The 11,747-nt window shown below is 51.0% G+C and overlaps 1 protein-coding gene across 1 annotated transcript in view; it reads left to right on the top strand.

Annotated features, from left to right (window-relative positions):
• The first annotated feature begins 875 nt into the window (after positions 1-875).
• ASXL1 (ASXL transcriptional regulator 1) overlaps positions 876-11,747 on the top strand; it is a 65,277-nt gene continuing 54,405 nt past the window's right edge. Inside the window, exons 1-3 of the mRNA XM_058679843.1 lie at positions 876-1,368; positions 5,797-5,879; positions 8,152-8,260. Coding sequence (XP_058535826.1) covers positions 1,312-1,368; positions 5,797-5,879; positions 8,152-8,260 — 249 coding nt within the window. The 5' untranslated portion in view covers positions 876-1,311. The remainder of the gene's footprint in view (positions 1,369-5,796; positions 5,880-8,151; positions 8,261-11,747) is intronic.

Genomic DNA, 11,747 nt, shown 5'->3' with positions numbered 1-11,747 from the left:
GCTGGCCTTTCATTCGGTGGAGGAGATAGTAGGGATGTGGTTTAACAAGGAGCCGCGGCAAACACGCGTTTCAGAAGCTGGGCACTGTTGCCCAGCGTCTCTCAGCTGGTCAGGAACCGAGTCACGCGGGCCCCTTCCAGGTGCCTGGTGTCCATGCTTGCTGTGAGGTACAGGGAGGGCCAGCTGGCGGCCACTCCAGGGCGGCCCCCCGCGCTCTCCGCAGGGACTGCCGCCCAGGAGACACTCGGGTCACTAGATCCGAGTTGTTCCGGTTCCCCTGCCAGGCGGTGTGCTCGCTGCAGGCTGTGTGCGCAGCCTCCTCACAGCCTGAGCGGGACCCGGACGCTGGGAGGAGACGCGAGAACCGGCTGGATCCATCCAATCGCGGCATCCGCCGGTTTCCTGTCCTGGGTGTCCGGTTCTCGCCATCCGGCCGCAGAGAGTCTCTGACGTACGGACCGACGTGGGGAAGTCCTGCCTCCTCCCGTCCGCTCCTAGATCCGCCTAGGCGGGGAGAGGCACAAAGCAGGACCCCTCACCCTCCCCGGCTCGGACGCCGCGCGGCGAGAGGCGCCGAAGGGGTTAACGGCGGTAGAGGGAGCCCGGCCACCGCCCCTTCCTAGCATCCCTCCCAGAATCCCCCAGGCCCAGCCAGTTCCCGCACATCGCGAGACTCCGCCCAGTTCCTAACCGAGCTGGGCCCGAGGCGGGAGAGGGCGGAGAAGGTGGTCCCGGAGCATGCCGGGAAGTGTGGTCCAAGGGCTCCACACGGCCATATCCTTCCGGAGTGGCGCACGCCAGAGAGGCAGGCGGGACTACGATTCCCAGCGTCCCTTTCGGTTTGTTTTTGTTCAAAAAAAAAAAACCCACACTCCCCCTCCTCACTCTTCTCTCACTCACTCACACAGACACACATACACACACGCACACTCTCTTACACCCACGGCGGACACGCACGCACCCAGGCGCCCAAGGCGAAGCCGCCTCTCGCCGCCTCGCCCAGCCGCGCCTCTCGTCCCTCAGCAGAGCGGGAAAAGCGGAGGCCGGCGCCGTGACCCCTGACCCCGTGGTGATGCGGAGCGGCCGCCGCCTGCCTTAGCGATCGCGGGGCCGCCGCGGGTGCTTGACGCAGCGCGGGCGCGTGGAGCCGCCTCCCCTCCCCCTCCGCTCGGCTCCCCGGCCGCACCCGAGCCCTCGCGCCCCGCCGCCGCCACGCGACCCCCGCCGCCGGCCCACCCCCGCGCCGCCGCCCGCCCCGCCCGGAGGTCCCGCGTGGAACCGCCGCCGCTGCCGAGGAGAAGGAGGAGGAGGATGAAGGACAAACAGAAGAGGAAGAAGGAGCGCACGTGGGCCGAGGCCGCGCGCCTGGTGAGGCGGGTGCTCCGTGGGGGGTGGGGTGCTCGGCGCGCACCCCCACCCGGGGGGAGGGGCAGGGCCTGGCCAGCGCGGGAGGGGGCGGGGCCACCCGACAGCACCCCCAGGCCTTGGGTGAGGGCAGGTCCCCTGCTGGGACGGGCTGTGGCGCCTTTTTCTGCACCCCCACCCGCCAACCCCCCAAATTCCTGCGGAGGGGCGAGCTGGCGGGCCGGCTCCTCCCCCTCCGGGCGGCGGGGCCCCAGCCTCCCCTCCCCCACCGGTGGCTGCGTCTGGGGGTCTGGGCACGAAGCTCGGGAATTCACCTCGGGGAGTTAGCTTTCCGAGAAGGGTCCGAAGCGTCCTCCCCACCCCCACTATCTTCACTTCCTGGGAAGCGAGAAGGGGGGCAATGGGATTAACTCCGGGGGGTCGGAAAATGCCCCCCCTCCTGGTTTCAAGGACGCTCGTGGCATTCTGACCTCCCCCCGCCCCCACCTCTGGAAACCAGGTTTGTGGAGCAAAGCCAGTGCTTTTCTCCAGGGTTGAATCGTCCAACAAGGGTGCTCTAACTTTGGCGTTCCCCAGTGCGGGCGCCCCTGGGGTCGTTGTTAGGGAAGGCAGGTCTTTAAGGCCCGAGGTCCCGGGCCGGGGCGTGGGATCCACGTGAGCACCTTCCTCCCCAGGTGCTGGCAGGGCAGGCGGCCCCGGGCGGGAGTGTGGGGCTAGGCGCCGGCAGGAGAGCCATTTACAGTCCGGGGACAAAGACCCAGTGTGTGTGTCTGGAGATAGTGGGAGCAAGGGCGAGCGGAACCTGCGGGTTGGCACTGCCGGGCGAGGGGCTCGGGCTCGCTCACAGCACAGATTTGTACGGGAATGGCTCTTTTTTTTGTCCTTCCTCCCTGGATTTGCACCCAGAAGTCGATGGCCTTGAGACAGGTTTTTGGAATTCTGCAAATGATGGTAGGAACAGGTTCTATCTACTTCTGCCAGAGATGTCATGGCCTCGGAGCTGTCCAAGAGACACCTGAAGTTAGGGTGCACATGGCACCCGTGTCTAGACACCCCGTGGTTGCCATGGCTTGGGTATCATTCCGTTTTACTGTTGGAGGAATCCCAAGTTTGCCTATGAGAGGTGCAGCCAATCAGCTGATAGGGCTCTGTGGTTGGGTTCCATGCACCTTTCTCTTTCCTGGGAGTCTGTAAAACTCAGGGCCTGATGGACAGGAGCTGGGCAGGTTTTCACCGGCGCATCTGGTGAGCGTCCCGGTGGGCGGGTGCGAGCCCAGTGTGCACCTTGGTTTGAGAGCTCCCCGGGCTTTGGCAGATCTCTTCAAAATTGGAAATGTTGGCCGTTTTCAGAATCCGTTGGAAATTTCAGTATTTCTCCACTGTTGCTTCTACTGGAAACACATTGTTCATTGTGAAGGGGAGGAGATGTTCTCTGCCTTTAAGGTTGAATTTTGGGTGTTCATTGAAACTTGAGTTCTGTTGTGTGGGTGTTTATGGCTCTGGGCACCCAAGGGAAGTGTGCTTGCCAGAGTTGTGCTTGTTAGGCTGTAGGCTGGGGAAAGTACCTTTCAGTGCGGGCTGTTGGCATCCTGGTGGTTCAAGAGTCTCAGAGCGCTGTTGGCTTGAACTAGTTAAAACCTGCAGCTCTGCTGTTTCGTGAAACCTTTAGGAGCTCTCATTGACTGTGGTTAGAACTCGGCATCAAAGCTGCTATTTCTGTTGTGTCATTGACTCACCTTCTGGCCAGATGATCCAAGCAAGTGATTTCCCTTTGCATTAAAGAGCAGGCCTACGAACAGGAATTAACTGTGAGGTGTAGTTAAGTGGAAGGGGACTTGCAGGAATGTAGTGTGTAATTTTTGCAGGTCTCTGACACATTTTTTTTTTGTTTCAGAATTTCCCATCTCTTTGCATGGAACTGTCTGGGAGGTCTGGGGAAATTTTAGTTTTACATTAACAAAGAAAGAAAGTAGAAGTAAAGCTGCAGCCCTGGCTGGGGAGTGTCCTCACCTGCTTCGCCCTGGATGCTTCCCTGGGGGCAGGAGACTAGGTGCTCTAACTCCGGAGGAGTGGATTTAAAGCACTGGGGGTGGCAGGCGGAAGCATTTGCCTGCAGCGGTTTCAGATTGGTGACTGGAGTGAAGCTGGGAACCCTTTCAAAGCTGCTTGCATTTAAAGGAGTGATCCTCAGGATTGTCAGCAGGCCTTCCACTAGGAGGTGGGATTTTTTTCAGATGTCAGTCTTGTTGAAAAGGAGAGAATTTTCTCTCAGACATTTTGTTCTTCAGCGTTTGTTGCTTTTCTGGATGGGAGAAGTGGAAGTTGGCTCGTTGAATCCCGGGTTGTGACTTGCCCTGCTTCACATGGCCGTTTGTTTGGGGGAAGAAGCAGCTGAGCGCACTTCCTCTTAGCAAGGGCTTTGGGGCCACTGGAGCAGCTGTTACCTTTCACTCTGATTCATGATTGAACCTCCTTACCTCCAACAATTTTTTCCCTTTGAAGTAGAAGAGATACTTTCTTCTTTGCTTAGAATGTACACTGTAACAAGCCAGGCTAGGAATAGACACTGCTGAATTGCTCCTGTGCTGGAAACTGGAGGCATATGCAGTTTTAATAAAGTGAATACTTTATATCTTTTGATGTAACTTCCCTTTAGAGATTGTGTTTCCCTCGGTGGAGTCTCAGGCTCTTGCTGGCTGCAGTTTAAAACAACTGGTTGTTGATTTTCTTGCTTCTTAGAAAGAAACTATCCTGCAAAACTTGGAAAGCTTGGCTCATGGTTTTAGACCTGCGGTCTGGTCCTGGTGAATGTCCCAGGTAGCTTGAGGCAGGCTGGGCTGTAGGCCTGTTCCTGCAGCACTGCTCGGCTCAGCACTTGCTGCCTTGTGGGAATTTAGAGATGGATTGCCTCTGCAGGCGGAGGCCACCAGCCGAGCAGAATGTGGCAGGTGTAAGTGGCAAGCAGATCGTGCTTGCTCCTGCCTGCTGGCCAGCCACTGCTGAGGCTGGTTCCTCCTTTTGTGCTCCAGAGTCTTGGCTGGGAGGATAATTCTGCATTGTGGAACGGTGGCATCTCTGCAAGGAGGCTTGTGACTGCCTAGCGAATCAGGGAAGGTTTCAGGGGGAAGTGTGCCTTCTGAGTTGAGTCCTGGAGAACAAGCAGGAGATAGGCCTATCACAGAAGCCATCAGCAGCAGTGACGCGGCAGCCCAGAAAACGTGGAGTGTGGGAACTGGGTAAGACTGCAAGTGGCTGTCGGGCTACCCCGTTTGTGGAGAGGGTTTTGGATAGCAGTCCGGGGCTGGGAACTGTAGGACTGTTGGGTGTTGTGTGTGGTCTGTAAGACAGCTCTGGGAGGAGAGAGCAGTACCGGACATGCACTAAGGTGGAATGATGTGGGCACACCTAGCCCAGCCCCATGCCAGGAGGGCATGCTGATGTTCCGTGTGCTACTTTCTCCAACAAGACCAAACCCGATCAAGTGAGGTCCTTGACTCAGGTTGGATGTGTAACTTGGCCCAGTTGATGAGACCAGACCGATTGCAGGCCTGTCTGGGTCTGAAGCCTTTGCTTTCCTGGTGGTCCCATGGCGTTTCAGTGCCTGTTGTCTGAGATGGGGGAAGCAAGAGAGTGACCGGCGCAGGTTTGCTGTTGGGGTGACCTCAGGCGTGAACGTTCCTGGGATCCATCGGACCATGCCTGGCATGGAATAGTGTGCCCTGTGTTTGCTGAGTGCAGGCTGGGAGCAGAGAAGGGGGTCCAAGGAGGGTAGGGCTGGTACAGGGACACTGGTGAAGAAGTGACAGTGAAGGGGCAGGTAGGGCTGTGAAATTTGGGGTGCAGGTGGGAGTGGAAGGATCAGCCCTGTATTGGGTGGCTGTGAGGTCTCACATACTGTACTATGTCCTTAGCATTGAGAATGGGATCCTTTCCGCTAAGTGCAGTCACTTTCAGTAATGGAGCACACACTGTTTTTTTTAAGGTTCATTATTGTTCACAAAAAGAGGCAAAGGCAATGAGATCTTCCTCCCGTTTGGTCCCTCCTCAGATAGCTGCGACAGTCAGAGCTGGGCCAGATACGAGTGTCCTGTGTGGGTGGCAGGTGCCCATGGACTTGGGTCATCTTCCTTTGTATTCCCAGGTGCATTCGTGGGTAAGAGGGTTGGAAGCAGAGCAGCCCACACTGCACCTGGCGTGTGCTCATGCGGTTGTTGGTGTCACTGTCACAACACCTGGAGCGCCTCCTGGTTTTAAAGATTTGTTATTTTGTTGGAAAGGTAGAGCATCAGAGGGTGCACTAATTTGGTTTCTGAAGTAATTTAGTTTTGCAGAAAAACTAAATTGTCCCTGGCGATCGCTTCCGGCTTGTTGTACAGCGGTAGACGTGCATGGAAGCTGCTCACTGAAATCAGGCCATTTCTTTCTCTTCAGGTGTTAGAAAACTACTCGGACGCTCCAATGACACCGAAGCAGATTCTGCAGGTCATAGAGGCAGAAGGACTGAAGGAGATGAGGTTTGTATGGCTCTCGGTGCAGGCCCAGAGTCTCTTACGGAAGGGGTTTTCTTTCTTTTTTTTTTTTCTTTAAAGATTTATTTTTATTGGAAAGCCGGATATACAGAGAGGAGAGACAGAGAGGAAGATCTTCCGTCCGATGATTCACTCCCCAAGTGAGCGCAACGGGCCGGTGCGCACCGATCCGAAGCCGGGAACCAGGAACCTCTTCCAGGTTTCCCACACGGGTGCAGGGTCCCAAAGGTTTGGGCCATCCTTGACTGCTCTCCCAGGCCACAAGCAGGGAGCTGGATGGGAAGTGGAGCTGCCGGGTTTAGAACCGGCGCCCATATGGGATCCCGGGGCACGTTCAAGGCGAGGACTTTAGCCACTAGGCCACGCCGCTGGGCCCCTAGGGAAGGGGTTTTCATGATTACATGAGGATGTGTGTGTGTGTGTGTGTGTGTGTGAGAGAGAGAGAGAGAGAGAGAGCGCCAGCGAGAGCGCGCACGAGAGAAAGCAAGAGAACGAACACAAGTGAGTGAACTAGGGTGCTTTTCTCTGGGGCTTGGTGTGGCCGGTTTCAGTGTGGGCAAGCAGCGGGCCAGCAGGTCCAGCTGCCCTCCTCTGCTGCCCTACTGGAGAGTCCTCAGCCTCCAAGAAGGCCCTCTGCCCATGCCCTCTCCCGCTGATGCTAGCCAGTGTTTTTAATTTATGATGTAATTTTTCTGGAGAAACAACAAGTCATGAAAACCAGGTACAGTCTGATGCCCTCTCCCTGTACTCACCCTGCCTTTCTGGTTTGTTTTCGTTTCTAAATGAGGTTGGAGGGACGCACAGGGGCCTCTTCCTGAGCCTCTTTGCTTGTCAGCTTCAGCTGCCTGACTTGACCTCCACAGGTGCTGGTTCAGACCTTGTCCAGTGGGTGTTGTGTGGGGAAGGATTGAATGTGCACTGGGTTTGTATGTCTGCACTGAACAGTGTGGTAATTGTGCTTTTTTCTTTTTCCTCATCGGTGGGATCTTTTCCATGGTGCTGTCTTCTGCCCTGCTGTTGGACTCTGCTTGTAGAAGGTAACTTTGTGCTTTGGGGTTGATGGGATTGGGCCCCATAGTTAGCTAGTTTCTGCTTCTTCCTGCCGTAAGAATGTGGAGCTGCTCATGCTGAGTGAGCCGCTCTGCCTGCAGACAGGCACAGTGTGGGCGTCACGGGGCCTCTGCCTGCTGCGGTGCCCTGAGAGCAGGCATGCCGGCACACCCACCTATACTCCAGCTTCTGTCCGGGGGTCTTTTAGAGATTAATTCAGATTGGATCTTGGTTAAAAAAAAAAAAAAGTTGTTTGCAGCATTCAGTATGTTCCAAGCAGAATAGGCTTTTTTTAATGACATTTTTTTTTTTAAAGACTTGGTTTATTTTTAACACTCTGATAAATTAGGGCCTGTAGTTTTAAAAAAGCTACTCAGAGGCTTTACCCCAGATCTTTGTGTGTTTCTGCCAAGTTGGGGAGAGGACGAGGAAGGGCCCAGGTGAGCCTCACTCAGCACCAGTGATTGGTGTTAAGTAGGGATTTGCCTATACAACTGACAGCTCTTGTGTTTGAAGATTCGACGGGCGCCTCTGTCGTATTGTCGTTATTTTGTGATCTCCTGTGTCTCGGAGCCTGTGAAACAACACAGCATCTTTTTTAGACTAATGTTTAAGTGTGCCCAAGTCCTGTGTTTGACTCTTCCAAATTTAAATGGATGCTCTTGCCTACACATAGAATGAAACTCCTCTGTCTCCTCGAAACAACAAAAAAAGCCAATGAAAATGCTGCTGCTTTTGTGTGCTTACTAGAGAATATTTAACTGGGAAGAAAGATGTGCTTGCTTTATTGGGCTAGTCCCGTTGACTCTGTGGCCCTGCGTTAGTAATGTTTCAGGGTAGACTGGGCACGAAGCGTGCAGGCTAGGACATTTAGGTTTTTTTTTTTTTTTTCTTAGAGGTTTTATTAAAGTTTAATTCAAATTTCGAATTGAAGTATAACTTGAAAAAATTCAGCCTTTTTCTGTATTTTCTGAAATTTTGACTCATGTAATGAAAAAACCCAAAGAGGAATTAGGTGTGGATTTGATCTCAGGGTACTCGGTCGGCATGGGATTGATTGGGTGAGTCCTCCTGTTAGCCCAGTAGGGTTGTTTCCCTGTGCTGACACTCCTGCATAGCTCTGCTTCCCCTCACTCAGGGTTGGAGGATGAGGTTTCTGACCAAGCAGGCAGATAGCTTTGTACATTCCATCCGTTGTATTTTACAGTGGGACTTCCCCTCTGGCGTGCCTCAATGCCATGCTGCATTCCAATTCAAGAGGAGGAGAGGGACTGTTCTATAAACTCCCAGGCCGCATCAGCCTTTTCACACTCAAGGTAGGTCCTACGCACTCAATGTGTGTGCTGTGCTTCCTGAGCTTTCTGGCTATCTGAGAATCACCGTTAGAGGTTTGAATGAGGCCCGGGAATTTGTGTTTGTAAATAAGCCCTGAAGGGACACCTGGGCTGTGGGTCCAAGTGGTACTCCGTCATGTTCTGGTGTGATTTGGCTGTTGAATTTACCAAGTCCGAATAGCCATCATGTCTGCTTTCAGTTTTGGTTGTCTATAGGCTATACAACTGCAAGATAAGTATGTGTGCAGATAATTGAAAATATGCCTTGTTTATGAATGATAAATTATTAGGCATTTGAAGTAAGACCTACTCTGAAGAAAACAATGGGAATGTGGACATTTTATGTTGAGTGACTACATTAGTGTAATTCAAAAATTGAGTATTTACTAAGTGATAGGAATTGGAAAAATTGGAGTTCATAGTAAATCTTAAATAGGATCAAAATGATTAAGCTACTTATTTTTCTGCCATTTGTGAGATAGTTGTCATTTGATCTCATACCTTTTTGTGAAGGATCAGAAAATAAGCATTTTTGGGAACTGGTACAGTGGCTCAGTTGGCTAATCATCTGTATGGTAGCACTGGCATCTCATATGGGCACTGGTTCACTTCCCGACTACTCCACTTCCCATATAGTTCCCTGCTAGTGGCCTGGGGAAGGATTGGAGGATGACCCAAGTGCTTGGGACCCTGCACACATGGAACACAATAAAAGGCTCCTGGTTCTTGGCTTCAGATCAGCTCAGCTCTGACCATTGTGGCCATTTGGGGAGTGAACCAGTGGATGGAAGATCTTTCTGTCTCACCTTTCTGTAAATCTGCCTTTTGAGAACAATAAATCTTAAAAATATAATAATAAAAAACAGGCAAAGAAGCATTTTAATTTTTATGGGCTACTGCTGGCTAACTACTATGAAAAAGCAGCCATGGACATGTATACTAGTGATTGGAAAGATTGTATTCTAATAAGTAAATATTGCTTACAAGCGTTTGTTTTATTTATGGAAAATACATGGCTGGCCAAATTTGACTGAGGTTGTAGTTTACCAATCCCAGGTGTAGATACAAATTTTTTTTTTTTAGATTTATTTTATTTTTATTACAAAGTCAGATATACAGAGAGGAGGAGAGACAGAGAGGAAGTAGAGCTGCTGGGATTAGAACCGGCGACCATATGGGATCCTGGCGCATTCAAAGCAAGGACCTTAGCCACTAGGCCACGCCACCAGGCCCCGATATAAATTTTTTTTAAGATTTATTTATTTTTTTTTATTGGAAGCAGAGTTACAAAGAGGGAGAAGCAGAGAGATCTTCTATTTGCTGGTTCACTCCCTAGAGGGCTACAGCATCAAGGGTTGGACCAGGCTGAAGCCAGGAGCCTCATCTGTGTGTCTGACTGAGTTGTTTAATGGGTGTTTGTTTAATGTATGTCAGAGTCCAAGCATTTGAATATCTGCTGTTTTCTCAGGGAGTTTGATCAGAAAAGGAGCAGCTAGGGCTCTAGCTGGTGTCCATAGGGTGTAATGGTGTTGTAGGTAGGGCCTTAACGTGCTGTGCCACAGCTCTGGTTCCATACAGTGACTTGCTGACAGTAGGGAAGCTGATCGTATATTCTTCCATAATGTATTTATAAAGTGCAATGGCCCTTATACAAGTTTTTTGTTGTTGTTTGTTTGATTTTCCTGGCAGACTGATTTAAAAATTAAGTATATGGGCAAATAGCAGCTGTATAACCTGCAGTTCTTTGCGTGTACATAAAGTGTCTTAGGTTCAGATATCTGCTGTTTCTGATTTTTTTAAGATTTATTTATTTTTATTGGAAAGTCAGGAGGAGAGACAGGAAATTCTTCTGTCCATTGATTCACACCCCAAGCTGCCACAACAACCAGAGCTGTGCTCTGATCAGGAGCCAGGAGCCTCTTCCGGGTCTGCTGTGTGAGTGCAGGGTCCCAAAGCTTTGGTCCGTATTCAGCTGCTTTCCCAGGCCCCAAGCAGGGAGCTGGATGGGAAGTGAACCTCCAGGATTAGAACTGGTGCCCATATGGGATCCCAGCACGTGCAAGGTGAGGACTTCAGCCACTAAGCTACCATTGGACCCTGATGTTTGTTGTAATTTCTGATTGTAATTTTCTGGCCCTCTGCTTGTGTGTGTGTGTGCGCGCGTGCATTTGTAATTGAGCCTGGGGAGAGGCAGAGCCCAGTGTTCCAAACCTAGCTTTGTAACATGAAGTAGATTTGACCTCTTTCATGGTGATGTGTGCATCCTGACATCAAATTAGCGTTTAATGCTTATGGTATTCCTGGGCTCTCATCTTTAATGGCCTTTTCCTATTATCTGTTAAATAGAATTGTATACAGTTACAGTTGTACATGCTATATCATAAGCATTCCCATTAATGTTATATTTCTGTTAAGAGGATGGAATTACATGGGGAGTGTGTGTGTGTGTGTGTGTGTATGAGAGTGAGTTCTTTGAGGGTAGAAACTGAATTTTGCTTGTTTTTGTATATTGGTTTGAGGCAGTGTTCTTGGCATGGTTTATGCTTTAATAAGTTGTTTGAATACAGTTTCTTCATTTGAATTTTAGTTTGTCTTTGAGTGAGCTGCGTCGTGTGAACCTGCCGTGAGTGTGCAGGTGTTTGGTCAGTCTGTGGTTAGATTTTGGCTGCGGTGGTTGAGCGATGGGGTCAGCCTCTGAGCTCAGCTACCGCAGGTTCCTGTCGCTCATTATCCTGGAGCTGTGAGGCGTCCCCTCTCAGCTGGGCTCCTTGGTTTAGTGGTTGGCTTGTTGGGTTACTCCAGTATTACTGTCAACTCCTTGGCACACTGTACCCTCACTAATTTCTGCATCCACAGTACTGGGTAGGAAATTGCTTCTAATACATAGATAATAAAGGAATAAATAATGGCTATACGTATTTTATATATAAAGATTGTATTTTTATTGGAAAGGCAGGTTTACAAAGAGAAGGAGAGACAAATCTTCCTGTTGGTTCATTCTCCAAATGGCTGCAAGAGTCAGGACTGGGTCTGGTCAATGGCCGGTCCGGCCAACGGCCGGAGCCAGAAGGTGCATACTTACCTCCCACATGCACAGTGGGTTCTCTGCCATCCCCGGCACACTAGCAGGAAGCTGGCTTGATCTCAGAGCAGTGGGACTTGAATTGGCACTCTGTTAGGCACTGCTCCTGGTTGTGGTTGCATTTGGGGTTTCATTGTTACCCTTTGGTTTGGACACTTGATGACCCATATTGCTGAGAGTTGTAATGAAATTGTCCCTGGATCTTCCTATGGCACCTGAACTGCAATTTCAGCCAAAATAAAAGTGGTTTTGTGTGTTGGCTTTGGTAGTACTTTAGCTTGGTTAATGATTTCTTGACCTGTTAAGAAAAGCAATATGTGCAAATGTAAGAGGGAAAATTGAAAACATGTGAAATTCTACCTGTACTCTAAATAACTCATACTGACA

The sequence above is a fragment of the Ochotona princeps genome, chromosome 22, assembly GCF_030435755.1.
Source record: "Ochotona princeps isolate mOchPri1 chromosome 22, mOchPri1.hap1, whole genome shotgun sequence".
Lineage (NCBI taxonomy): Eukaryota > Metazoa > Chordata > Mammalia > Lagomorpha > Ochotonidae > Ochotona > Ochotona princeps.
The sequence above is the reverse complement of the archived record's forward strand: the minus strand, read 5'-3'. Positions and strand labels throughout refer to the sequence as shown.